The sequence below is a fragment of the Gymnogyps californianus genome, chromosome 1, assembly GCF_018139145.2.
Source record: "Gymnogyps californianus isolate 813 chromosome 1, ASM1813914v2, whole genome shotgun sequence".
In the NCBI taxonomy this organism is placed as follows: domain Eukaryota; kingdom Metazoa; phylum Chordata; class Aves; order Accipitriformes; family Cathartidae; genus Gymnogyps; species Gymnogyps californianus.
The window spans coordinates 159,332,173-159,346,490 of NC_059471.1; the positions used below are offsets into that span (position 1 = coordinate 159,332,173).

General features: G+C 41.9%; 1 protein-coding gene across 1 annotated transcript in view; it reads right to left on the reverse strand.

The window, feature by feature from the left end:
- The window catches only part of LARGE1 (LARGE xylosyl- and glucuronyltransferase 1), a 293,924-nt gene that overhangs the window by 145,430 nt on the left and 134,176 nt on the right, over positions 1–14,318 (reverse strand). Inside the window, exon 4 of the mRNA XM_050915399.1 lies at positions 5,852–6,153. Within this exon, the coding sequence (XP_050771356.1) occupies positions 5,852–6,153 (302 nt within the window). The remainder of the gene's footprint in view (positions 1–5,851; positions 6,154–14,318) is intronic.

Here is a 14,318-nt window from a genome sequence, read left to right on the forward strand (position 1 = left end):
TCTTAGAAATTTTGCATTATTTCCATCTTAAGGACAGCTACTAAGGAGAGGGAAAGCAAGCTCTAATGGATGAGCGTGAGTGGGACAATTGGTTTGCCAGGGGTTGGGTGCATTCCAGTGATAAGACAGGACATGAGCTGTGAAGATGGGTGGTCACTTCCCTGCCTGTGACTACCAGTATGGGCTGTACTGGGCAGTGTTAATGTGAAGTTAAATACAATCCCCCCACACACATTCTCCCCACCCAAGCACCTTGGTAAATTATCACTTATTCTGTGCCTTCTTACCTCCGTTTTAATATGAGGCAGAGGTTTACTCATCTCTTCAAGAGGAAAGGGAAAATTGAAAAGGTGCTACTAGTCATTATTATTAAGGTAGTAAGTAATAATTTGAAAAATGCTGTTAAGTTACTCTTCTCTGGTTTTAAAATTAGCCATTGCTATTCCCTGGGGACAAAAGAAAATTAATCTTAGCAAGTTTTGACTTCAGCTTCCATATTTTTCTGTTTCTTAGTGGTCACAGAAATGAAGGAGAGTTCACCATGCTGGCAGCACAAAGCTGCGACTGGGGACACAGCTGTGAAACTGCAGGGAAGCCTCATTTGGCTTCCATTTGAAGCTTGGTTAGCTGGTTTCTCACACACACAGCTCTCATTTTCCACAGAAAGCCCACTACGCAGAGAACAAATGAGGAATTCTGCCTCCTCACATAGTCATAGATTCCCAAAGTCTGGCTTGTAACAGAAGCATATTTACACAAGAGGTGGCATGTGTTGCGCACGTCTGAGGAGTCCATAGCCCCATCCATTAACATCACAGGGCACAATTTGAATCATATAATTGCCAAGTGGCTGTGCCATTGTGCACCCCCCACATGAACATTGCAGCTGCCTCCAGCCCTAGTGTGCCTCACAAGGTGAGGCACATTGAAGATCTGAGGTTTTAAGAGGAATTAATAAGGCAACTGTCTGTGCAGACAGGTGTGAGAAAGAAAAGATATTGCAGTACATTTTGGCAACAGCTCTGTGAGGTATTCAGCACTTTATGTTAAAGACAATGGGAGCTGAGCATGCTCAGCACTTTGCAAAAATTGATTGTGTTTCTCTCTTGTGATAACAATAGGGGAGAACAGAGGCTCCCTAAAAAAAATGACTTTTATTGCAAGCAGTGCTTTGTACCATACTTATGGGCATGAGTTCCTGTGGGTGCACAGATTCCTGACACTGCATGCACTGCCTCCTCTCTGGTTGCCACCTGGTCTTTCTCAGGCTTTTGGAAGACCTAAGCTCCTTCCCTACAATGCCAATTAAAATCAAATTAACTGAGAATAGTTTCATGCCTGCTCTAAACACTTCACCTGAAGACACTAGACCAGAAACAAACATTTTATGGGTTTTGACAAAATAGCACTGTCATATCACTGTCAACATCATTTTATATTACCTCTACTTGCCAAAAAAGCTCTCCTCACAGCCTCTCTCTCCACCTTACAACTCCTCTCAAAATCAGAGTTTATTCTGTCAAGGACTTGCCCACATCTGTTCTCCTTTTCCTAAATCAGTTTGTTTCAAAATTAAAAGCATGCTTTCCTCGTTGTGTTCTAGCAGGTGCTGTTGTCTTGCATGCTGTTTGAGCCAGGGCCCAGTGAGAAGACAGCACTTGCTGCTCTTCTGCATGTCCTTCTCCAGTTCAGAGACACAGGCATCCATATACCTTCTGCTTAGTCTCTCTGCGGTGTTTGATACTACGTATCACTTCCATTCCTGCCTGTGATCAGCTACAGGAAAGAGCAATAATCCTCAAAGAGAACAGAAACCTAGTCCTTTTTTTCCAAAGTTTTTGCCTGCAGCATGCTGCAAGACTCAGTCTGTTCTCCTTTCTTGATTCACTTTCGCCTCCCTCATCGTTTAACTGTTAAACAAAGTCAGTGGGAAAACAGATAAGTCAACATGAGGTCATCAACTTGAACTGCCTGCAGATGTTTGCATCCTAATGAAAAAAGTTTTATTTCCAGTTTTCTCCATGCTTGTTCCAAATACGTGTTTGGATAGAGAGCAGCTGGCTGCAGCCAAATCCTGGCAAGATAGGGCAACAGTGGCTGGAAGAAAGAAGCACTTCAAAGAACTTGCATCCTCCTGACCATACTACCGTAAGCATCAGCTCCCAGATTATGAAATTGGTCAGCAGCATCACCGCTCTCTCAAACTCCTCATTTTCCATCTGCAGATGGCTACAAGACTGTATCCCCATCCCACCAGAACTGGCCACTGTGATTCACACAACCTCCGGACTCAATGACTGCGGCTAACATGTAGGAGTGAAGCCACATAAGCAAAGAATGCTCCAACGTCCACAACATGCAGCAGCCTGTCTGCTTGGTTCAACATGTCCCTCCAAACATTCACACCAAGGCTCCGCATGCTACACTTGTTCCTCATTGTTTACAGTCCATGATAATTCTAGTTGTCAAACTCTAGCCTGGATATTCAGAAATCACTGCGGGACTAAACTGAGCTCCTTGAAAGTGTCCATCCTCCCTACAATACTCTTTTTAAATTGAATGATACACATGTTCATCACTAGTAGATGTTGCAAGAAGTCTGGACACAGGCCATTCACTGGAGCTGCTTTCAGACAATGGAACTCATTGAAGCAACAGATTAAATGACGATACATCTTGCTTTCCAGACTCAATGAATTCTTCCTCTGTTTATACATATAGATAGGAATTGGTAATCAATTCACACTGTGGAAGTTAATCACGCTGTTCTTCCTACAGGTTGGGGATCAGGGATACAGAGAGAACTATTTTTGATTTTAAATAGTTTAGGGAGCACTCAGGCCCAGGTACTTCAAGGCCTTTAAGGAAGTTAAGCTTCTCTAGGAAAGAGAGTTTAAATAATACCAAGGTGCATGCTAACATAGTTTAGAAACTATTAGTTTAGCCACTACAGACCACGAAAGACTGTTTCTGAAAGCAGTATTTCATATAAGTCCATTCTGGGGTAATATTAATGGGAAGAAAATATCCAAAACCACATGAAGAACTGGGCCTTAGATCCCATGCTGATGAGGAGCATAAGGTGCCTAGATAAATAGATGTTATTTTTTTTCCTCCTCAGGCTACTTTTTTGAATGGTGAAATAATGAGCTTAACAAACTCTAATTAGTTCTTATAGCTAAAAATAATCTTTGGTAAAGCATTTCATACTTCAATAATTTTCCAGTAGTACTAGCCAGGCCTTCCATTGCAGTTACTTAATCCTTCATAAATAATTGTTGAATGTGATTAAGAGATATTAAAAGCATGTTACAAAAATGTAAATATGCTACAAATGGTTCCCAGAGGCAGGTAACATCTGCTTTTCCTGTGTTACAGTACTTAAGTTGGTGGGGGCCTGTTCTTTGTGGCTCTGGAGCAGTACACACTTAACCCTATCGAGCAACACTGTTGAGAATAGTAACAATACGAATATGCCTGTAAAAATGCTTCAAATGTTAAGTATTCTGCTAACCTACTAAATGCTATACTGTTAATTAACCATTTTCTAATACATAATCTCTTTTAAAAATATTTATAAATGCACACTTAATTCAAACTAAATGCCCAGTTTATGGAGGCACAAGCTGGAAAGATACTGGGATAACATCGTAAGAAAGAGTCCTGTAATTCTGTTAGCTTCCATCAGCATTATGCTCTCCTTCTGAAGCCTGTTATTTGTGCCTACATCTGTGTAAGGACTACTCTTACTTATATTTCCAAGGTTTGTGTTAAAATTGCCTCCTACTGGGAAGGCATGACAGGGATCTGCTCCCTCCAGGGAGAAGGCCCTTAGTTGGAACTCTGATTTTTTCTTGCAATATAATGCTGGTCCATTTTGTAATGTCAGAAGAACTCTCCTGCGATGCAACAGAGTAGGAAGCAGTGGCTGGAATGTAACAAACCCACCACTGTTTGATATGGATCACAATTATTATCACACAGATTATGCTTTATCAGAGATTTAATGTTAATTCATTGTAACTGCATTTTCAAATGTTTTAATCATCACTAAAAACCATCCCAACTTAGATTCTGAAATGTTACCTTCAGTAAATCTCAAAGAACTGACTCAATGAAATAAACAACCTATTCCTAGCTCTCTTCGTCTCCCCCAGAGCCCCAGTCTTCTTCTAAGGACCCTTGTCTTTTTCTACCCAAGTTGTTGACTCTTGCTGTGATATATTCCAGGGCCAGAGGCTAAAAAAGATTTAGTTTACACCTCTGAAATACTGAAAACAGAGGGTGAAAGGAGTCAAGATACCACTCACACAAACACAGAATCAGAATCTACAGTAATAGGATAAATGATGAGACCCCTGGCAAATCTGATAATAAGGAAGTTTAATTTTAACTTCCATTGCTGTTACTGAATTACTGAGTGAATTCCTTAAGAAAAAGAAGAAAAAACTATTTCGTTATCAAAATAGTGTGCGGTGAGATAGGCGGTGGCAAATAGAGTGAGGTTTCGTATTTTATGTAACCATTGCCTACAGCACAATGCTAAATCCCACTGAGCAAGTAAATTTATTGGCAAAACACATTATAAACTGAAAGGCCACTTAAACTATTCTTCCTTTAAGCTGCTATTTTTGTGTCCCAAATTGGTTGGTACATTGAACAACCAAGAACTGAGATTCAGCTCATCACTCCTTGGCATGATAATAAGGGCGAAGTGAGGTTTGTTTATTGATGGCCTGAACCTTCCCTTATTAAAAGAAATGCCAAAATGCTCACAGGGAGGAAAATCAGACCCTCATTATCAGGAGGAGGGAAAATGAAAAACAGACTCCTCCTTTTCCCTCTCCTTAACATAATTCCTTAACGTGGTTCCTTTTTTCCACACTGATAGACAAAGATATCCAACTGAGAAGCAATAATTCATTTTTAAGTGATATTTGATATTTGCCCATTAAAGAGCCTTTATCTGAAGAGATAATTAGGACTTCTTTTTCTCTCCCACTTATTTTCTTTCAACTTTTATCTTCCCAGTGGCAGAAAGCAAGATAAAAGGTGATATGGTACTACCCTGTTTGTAGAAATAAATAGAGGAAGTTATTTTTGATATCTTCACCAGCTGGGACTGGCACAAGGCCTTTAAGTAAGACTTTCTGGTTTGGATCTATCCATATTCGGAACTGTCATCATTCAGATATCTGACAACTAAATAGCTGCACGACATCCACAAAACTACTGGCATAAAATGGGGAAAATCAAACCAAAACAACCCCCCAAAACTTTCTTAGAAACAGATCTGTTCCCTGCAGCTAACCACACCTCTTGTGCACAGCTCACACAAAGCAGGTGGTTCCACAGTAGCATCCAGATAGATAACACTCCTGAAAGTGACTCAAAAGCACAGGCTGGCTCCATAAGCCACAATTTAATTAATGGTGAATGCTGAACCATTCTAGTACAGATGCGCAAACAAAGGAATAAGGCTTTTCAAAGCACTGTGGCGCTTTCATTTAATTTAGAAACACGCAGGGTCAGTTTGCCACAGGTCTGTATCAGCACATCTGTATTGAAGTCAGCTTGGAACAAGGCTTTGATCTTTACACCAGGTTTGGGGACACAAGAATGAAAAAGACAAAGAACTCTGATCAAATAATAACTCAAAAGATATTCAGATGATTAAAAGTTTTAAAAAAAAGAATAATTAAAAATTATCTAAAAAGTTGCACCCAGTAGTCCTTTAAGAGGCTGGTTTCTGAGCAGAAAGTTTCAGGGGGAAGGAGATAGTGATCTGCAATGTCCTTAAAGGATCAAATATATCAAGCTTTGTTTCTGGCAGGTTCCTTTGTTTATTTACCTCACATTTTTCCACTGCTGGTTGCTGCCCACACTCGGAGCTGTTCCCTGCCACAATGCCAGCCCGCAGGGTCTCGCTGTCGCCTGTCCCCTCTTCCATGGAGTAGGTTTTGGAGTGATTGCCACGGTGGTGCGAGGGGCTGCGACTCTGTGCCAGGCTGAGCTGCTTGCGAAGCACACGGTTCTCCTCCTCCACCTCCCGCATGCGGACTTCCAAGCTCTCGCGCTCCCGCTGGCTCGATGCCGTGTACCGAGGACTGTGGGGCTGGGATTCAAGTGGAGACAGTGACACTGGCTTCCCATCTGCAAGAGAAGGAAACAAAACACTTCTGTCAGAATATACTTGAAGTTGCGTTTTCCTTTAATGTCAGCATCGTGGCGCAGGGATGTGTTTCAAATACAGCCATGTTTTACACAGACTTTGCACTTCAAGGCAATGCTTAAGTGCATGGTAAACTTGGACAAATGCTGAAGTTCTATGAGCTACAGCTCCTACCAATTTTAAAACCACACTAAAAGATAAGCATGTCTATCCTTTGTTCTGGGTAGGGCTGCCTGCCAGTCTCTAGTCTGGGAAGACAGTCAAGAACAGCAGGATTTAATTCAAAGACAATTAATATATAGTTAAATATATTTCAGAAATGTATGCAAGCCAAAATGATTTTCCTATTCCCCATTTCCTCCAGTCAAGCTACAGCATTTTGGTTACCATTTTATGCCAACCAGTAGCCCCAGCTGATTCACATGTGAGGAGCAGACAGTTTTTATTCAGCAACGCAGTATTATGTGCTTGCTGAGAAGTAAGAGGTTCAGAAGGACAGAAACATTCAATACACATGTGGGTCAAATTCTGGTAAGTATTTTTGGCTAAAAAAGACAACAAGGGAATTTTGAAAAAGGCAAAATAGTTCAATTCAACACCTTTAACTGAAAAGTTACATTCCAGAAATATGAAACACTTCACTTCCACATTTTCAAAAGGTATCTTATTTTTTCAAAACAGCATTAAAAAATAAGCTAGATATAAAGTATAAAAAAGATAAATTAACCTGAAACCAAGGTCCATAACCAAAGACAACAATTGCAACACATTCTACCATCACTTCCCAGTACATTATTGCTACCAAATTTTAAGGGAGCAAATAGGGATGTAGCTGATGTATTTTCAAAGGAGACACATTTTCACATAACTTTAATATATACACACAGAGTACAAATGCTTGCAAGGTGGTAAAAAACAACTCAAACTAAACTACCATTCAAAAATCTTCAATTGAAATAAAACTGAAACAAAGCAAAAGACAGTGGAGTTATCCACAGTGTCATAATTAGCAAGACATTCCTCTACAGTGAAGATACGAATCTTATACTAAGGTATTTCACTGAAATAACTTTCTACCTGCATGTATTAAAAAAAAAGCTTGCTATTTAATAATTTTTCCAATGCAGAGAGTCCCTTTGGCTTTATCAAACAAACACCAGCTTCAATAATTTAGAAAATGGAAATCATGCAGTTATTGTTTAGCAGTTCTCCTTAACAAGTACATTTCTCACCCTCTGACTCAAAACTATCTCCCTGCTATAAAGGCCTGCTCGTTGCTTGTTCTCTTCCATTGTTTCTTGTTTACACGAATAGTGAGCAGTCCTCTAAACTGAGTTCATGAAAAAACAGCTATAGAAATCAAAACCTCAATTCTAATTTCCATTGTTGAGTTATACAGGTGTACACACTTCCCATTATCTATGTAATTAGCTATCCTGGTTTTAATACGCCATTTGGATAGAATATCTTGCATTTGCTTGCAGACTTTCTCCTGCAAAATTTTTTCTAATTTATTATTTTTACCATTAGCAAAGCTTATGGATAAGTCTGAGCTTGAAAAATGTCTCACAACAGATTCTGAAGTTTGGCCACTAGTATCTTGGAATTTGAATGCTCAAGCAAATAGTTATTAAAAATTAAATGACAGATTTGAAAAGCCTGAAAATCATGGATGCAACAATAGGGAAATGTCAACATTAAGGACAGAGCCATGCTACTATTAGAAGTGCAATAAAATACTGAGTTATCTTTCTCCATCCAGCTTGGAAGGTACGGAACTGAAATTGTGTTATTTCTCAGCTGCTGATACCCAAGCTAGGAAGACTAAAACTCATTTGGATGTGATTATATTGCATTCCTATTACTGGGCAGCAAAAGTGTATTGTGTAGACACTCTCAGATAAAAAGAAAAACAGCACCCCTACTCACCCACACAACCACCAACCTGTGTTATCATCAGACATACAATTACAATGCAAATCTAGCCAAAGACTTCACTAGCAATCATAACTCCCTACTTGGTGAATATCCAGTATGACACAGATGTTACTTACCTCTTCCTATGCTTGTCATTGGATTCTGCTACCTTCTCAAATAATTACCAGAAAAGGTAGCAAGGTATGGACGTAAATCTCAGAACAACATTAATCAAAATCTCAAAATATGGAAAAAATGTAGACCTCTCTTTAGCTATTCTACAGACATAAATCAATAGGTCATAAATGTTGCTTTGCCAAAATTAAAAATTAACAAAAAAGATACCATTTTGTACATCTGAACAATTGCAGCTATATTCATGAGAACAGCTGAACTGTTTCTATACAATATTTAGAAGGAACACATATTTAGAAGAAATTGAGTCTGAGAAAGGGACTGAAAGAATGTATCACCTCACTGCCTCAGACTAGAAGTTGCAGCAACTAATGAGACCAGTTCAGTGTTTATGCAGCCTTAGCTTTAAATGCCAGTAAACTCCACTACTGTCTTCTCAGTAGTACATATTTCTGCTGGTATGTAAAAGGCAGAAAGGAAATCACGTCAGGAATTATACAACCAGCTAGCTTCTTGATCTGAAATATATGTAACTAGTTGAAATGTATTGATTTACTATAGAAATTATCCATGTTTTGCTACGAAGTGCTAAATCCAAGACATTTTCTGGGATGATCTCCTCAGGGTTTGTACAGCTGGACAAGTCCTGTTTTGTTACTAACACTGCTGATTATTCTCAGGTGTATCTTGATGTATTTGGTATATTCGTAGCACCCCAACTCCCTGCTGCAAATGATAATGCGACAATTCCAGAACCCATTTGAAATAAAAGTATAAAATAAAAAATGACCTGAGTTTGATCTTAAGACTGAGAAATCAAATAATTTTTGTCATAAATGTTGAGATGGTCTAGCTCATAATTTTTGCACATCTGAGGTTGGCAAGGCTGGTGGCAAGGTACTATTTGATTTAGTCCTATTACCAGACTGGATATACGAAGATATTTTTACTTCCGTGAACATACAGACATGGCAAAATGCCTCTTGGGAGCTACTGCCCAGTAGGTAAACACCAACACATGCTACCCTGATCTGCTTCCTATCAGTTTTCAAGGGAATGGAAGGACTGTGTCTTTCACCTCATCTTTGAAGAAGGAGTAAGTGGACTAATGTAAGGGACCACTAATATTTGATTGACTGTGTGTGCTGCTTGGTAGAAGAGTTAAACTGATTGCACTGCACTTGAGTTTTATAGTTTTAAGTAACTGGCAGAGTGCTCTGAGCTGATGTCTAGGCGCTTTTTATCTAGTCTAAATTAAAATAAAATAACATTACACATAACGAGGTCTGTGTGACTTTGGGACAAAAGATCTCCCAGGGAACACCACAAGGAACATTGCTGTGCTCTGAAGCAAGTAGTACACTTTTGAATGGTGCAATAAATAATAATAAAGCTATTATTTTTTATTCTTCATTTGGGTTTATTGCTCTGTTTTTGGGCCTTGGCAGTCTCAGATTTAATATTTTTTTTTGTATCTGTGTCAAGCCTTTTACTTCAGACTTTCTGTGCTAATACAACTGTGCCAAAGAAATAAAAATGACCTACAAAATTCCACTGTTCACAAAACAAAACCCAAACACAAACCTGAATAATTATTTCATGGTTGACAGCAGACAATGACTTATCATCACAGTAGGTCCAAGAATTCAGAAAACTTGACAATATGCAAGTTATGAATTCTATGGATTATTGAATGCTTCTGCATATGTGGAGTCACCTGTATTTAAGGCAAGAGATTTCATTAAACGTTACTTAAGCAGAGCAGCACCTTAAGACCCTGGAAGAAATAAAGCCTATAGAAAGCAATCCAGTATAGTTTATTTGAAAGGAGAGGGACTGAAGCACTGGAATTTTCTTAGATACAAAACCTAAAGTATAAACATTAACCCCAAGTTCCTAGTTTTGTAGTTATCAGACTTGGAGAGGTGATAGTCCTGAAAAGGACCCAGCGGTGTTGGAAGCTTGCTGGGGAAAGAGCCACAGAGAAAACAAAGTTTAGCCAAAGGTTAACTGCAGGGCTGGATAAGGGAGAAAGAAGCAGTTTCCCATTGTCTTTAGGAAAGAAAATTCACCCTGATTCAGAGGAGAAGACAAGTGCACAAGCTGGGATCCTGAGTTTCTCAGATGACTCTGATCTGAACTCAAATGCTTAAAATTTTGTTAGGAACTGAGTCAGGCAAATTTATGTAGCATGTTGTGGTATTTTTTTCCTTAATTTTTTACATTTCTTTTGCTATCTTAAGTGCAAACTACTTGGTTTTTGGCATCTTTACAAGGTCTAGAGGTTTCTATGTGTTTTAGCTATTATTCCTCCCCTGCCTAATAGCGTGTAATGCCTTTATAATGAATTAACTGATGACAGTGAACTCTAGGCTGCCTCTGAGATAAGAGGAAGTTATGCTGCTCACAGATAATGTTTCAGTCTGTCTGAATACAGATACAAGAAAACACCACTCCTCCATTTCACATTCGTTCACATTTGAAATGTCACATTATCAGCGTACCCTATGAGGACTAGCAGTATAACAATTCTAACCAAAAGACAACATTCCGTAGAAAGAACTGGGATAGCAGGCAACCACCCTCATGAATTTCCCCGTTAAGGCGACAAGCAAAATCATTGGAAGTTCATTCCACAATTATTTTTTTCCCCATAAAGACCATTGTAGAGAACTCCATGGACCCTAAGAGAAAAGGAAAATAAGAAGACTGCAGTCAGGACTATGGAGACTTAAAAGCTCTGTGTAAGCAGATAAACTACCCCTTTTCTTTTGGAGCTCTAGCTCAGCTTTAATCATCTAACACCTCAGTACTCTATGCACTTCTGCTCAGCTGGATGCTCTGGAAGGTATTGGTTATATGGGCAGCTATGAATGAAGTCCTGTTTGTTAACAGTTTGGTGCTTTAAGATATATGCCTCCACAAGTAGGTGCTAAGGCATCCCAAGGTGCCTATTCTCACACTCACCGGCATTTTTTTCTCCAATGCCTTTCTGTGAATCACTGCAGTGTGATCTCATCTGGAAGTCGAAAACCTTGCCCAAATAACCATCTTAATAGTGGAATATAGTCTAAGCAATTGTGTTGGGTTTGTGTGGCGGGGGTTTGTGTAGCAGGGGAGAGGCTACAGGGGTGGCTCCTGTGAGAAGCTGCTAGAAGCTTCCCTGGCTCCAACTCGGACCCACCTCTGGCTAAGGCCGAGCCCATCAGTGACGGCGGTAGTGCCTCTGTTATAGCATGTTTAAGAAGGGGAAAGACTGCTAAAGAAGAAGAGGAGCTACAGTGAAGAGAGGAGTGGGATGTGAGAGAAACAACCATGCATACACTGAGGTCAGTGAAGAAGGCGAGGGAGGAGGTGCACGGGAGCAGAGATTCCCCTGCAGCCTGTGGTGAGACGGCAGGCTGTCCCCCTGTAGCCCACGGAGGTTAATGGCGGAGCAGAGATTCCCCTGCAGCCCGTGGAGGACCCCATGCCAGAGCAGGTGGCTGGGCCCGGAGAAGGCCGTGACTCCATGGGAAAGCCCACGCTGGAGCACTTCGTGGAGGACTGCAGCCCATGGAAAGGACTCGCGTTGGAGAAGCTTGTGGAGGGCTGACCAGCTGGACCAGCATGTGGAGGGACCCCATGCTGGAGCAGGGGAAGAGTGTGAGGAGTCCTCCCCCCGATGAGGAGCAGCAGAAACAATGCGTGATGAACTGACCACAACCCCCATTCCTGCCCCCCTGCACTGCTGCAGGGGGAGAAGGTAGAGGAATCAGGAGCAAAGCTGAGCCCGGGAAGAAGGCGCGGGCAGGAGGGGGAAGGTGTGTTTTTAAGATACGGTCTATTTCTCATTATCCTACTCTGATTGGTAACAAATTAAATTGATTTCTTTTTCCCCAAGTCGAGTCTGTTTTGCCTGTGACCATAAGTGGTGAGTGATCCCTCCCTGTCCTTGTCTCGACTCACGAGCCTTTCGTTGTATTTTCTCCTCCTCATCCCGCCAGTGGGGAGGAGTGAGCAAGCGGCTGCATGGTGCTTTGTTGCTGGCTGGGCCTCAACCACGACAGCAATTCACTCCAGACCTGTGAACACAGAACTTCTTCATTCTAATGTGACATGAAGCAATTATAAGCTTATGCTTCCAAGTTTCAGTGGTAGAAAGTTGTGCCATTGAAAGACGTCACGCTAAGAACACTGAAGGCTGATGTCCACTAGACAGAGACAGCACAAGAAATGACAACCAAGCCCTTCCATACTGCCCAAACAAGTTTCCTCAGCTCTGACAGAAAAGCTGCTCCCATCAGTATTAAGCACACACCCTTCTTGGGATTTGGCACAGACAACATATGTGCTAAATTACACATTTATTGGTAAGAAGAGACTGTTTCCACATGAGATGCCAATCAACCATCAGCCTTGGACTTAGGCAATAGTAATTGCACTTAGGCACTTCAGCACGTTCTTTAAGTGCTAAATCGGCGTTCACTTCCACTGCTGTTAATGGTACTTAAGCACATGCTAACATGTTTTATTGAACCCAAACCTGAACCATTCAATTCCACTGCAGGCCAGCCTTACTTAAAGCATCACATTATGGCCTGCTGCTGATATACAGGGAGATGCTCTCCCACTGTCCTTTCCTTAAACAAAATAGCCCTCTACAATCAGTGGATTTGGAAATTAAACATATCATACACAAAAAAACCTACACCACAGAACGTCAGGTTTACAAAGTATATTGGGTTTGCGTGGCAAGGTTTTGGTAGCGGGGGGGTGGGGCGGCTACAGGGGCGCCTTCTGTGAGAAGCTGCTAGAAGCTTCCCCTATGTCCAACAGAGCCAATGCCAGCCAGCTCCAAGACGGACCTGCTGCTGGCCAAGGCCGAGCCCATCAGCGATGGTGGTAGCACCTCTGGGATAACATATTTAAGACAGGAAAAAGTTACTGCGCAGCAGCAATTGCAGCCGAAGAGAGGAATGAGAATATGTGAGAGAAACAACTCTGCAGACACCAAAGCCAGTGAAGAACGAGGGGGAGGAGGTGCTCCAGGCGCCAGAGCAGAGGTTCCTCTGCAGCCTGTGGTGAAGACCATGGTGAGGCAGGCTGTCCCCCTGCAGCCCATGGAGGTCCACGGTGGAGCAGATATCCACCTGCAGCCCATGGAGGACCCCATGCCAGAGCAGGTGGATGCACCCAAAGGAGGCTGTGACCCCGTGGGAAGCCCACACTGGAGCAGGCTCCTGGCAGGACCTGTGGACCCGTGGAGAGAGGAGCCCATGCTGGAGCAGGTTTGCTGGCAGGACTTGTGACCCTGTGGGGGACACACACTGCAGCAGTCTGCTCCTGAAGGACTGCGCCCCATGGAAGGAACCCATGCTGGAGCAGTTCATGAGGAACTGTAGCCTGTGGGAAGGACTCGTGCTGGAGAAGTTCATGGAGGACTGTCTCCTGTGGGAGGGACCCCATGCTGGAGCAGGGGAAGAGTGTGAGGAGGAAGGAGCGGCAGAAACAACGTGTGATGAACTGACCATAACCTCCATTCCCTGTCCCCCTGCACTGCTGGGGGGAGGAGGTAGAGAAAATTGGGAGCAAAGCTGAGCCCGGGAAGAAGGGAGGGGTGGGGGGAAGGTGTTTTAAGCTTTGGTTTTATTTCTCATTACCCTACTCTGATTTGATTGACAATAAATTAAATTAATTTTTCTGAGTCGAGTCTGTTTTGCCCGTGACAGTAATTGGTGAGTGATCTCCCTTATCTCGACCCATGAGCCTTTATTGTATTTTCTCTCCCCTGTCCAGCTGAGGAGGGGGAGTGATAGAGCTGCGTGGTGGGAACCTGGCATCCAGCCAGGGTCAACCCACCACAAAAGTCAAACACTCAGAAGTTTGGAAATGTGAGAATGACAGTCTCCTTTCCAATCTTTGCTGTCATTCCCTTGTGCCTGATGACAGGATCATTAATTGCATCATCACCACTTTATTTCCAAAGAACCTTGGCATCACTGTGTGCACAGGATGGATGGTAATCACAGCTGTTCAGTAGCTTGTTTCAGCTCATCATTCAGTTTGTGACCACACATACCCTGCTCTGAAAAAAGCCTTATTTATTCCCTCA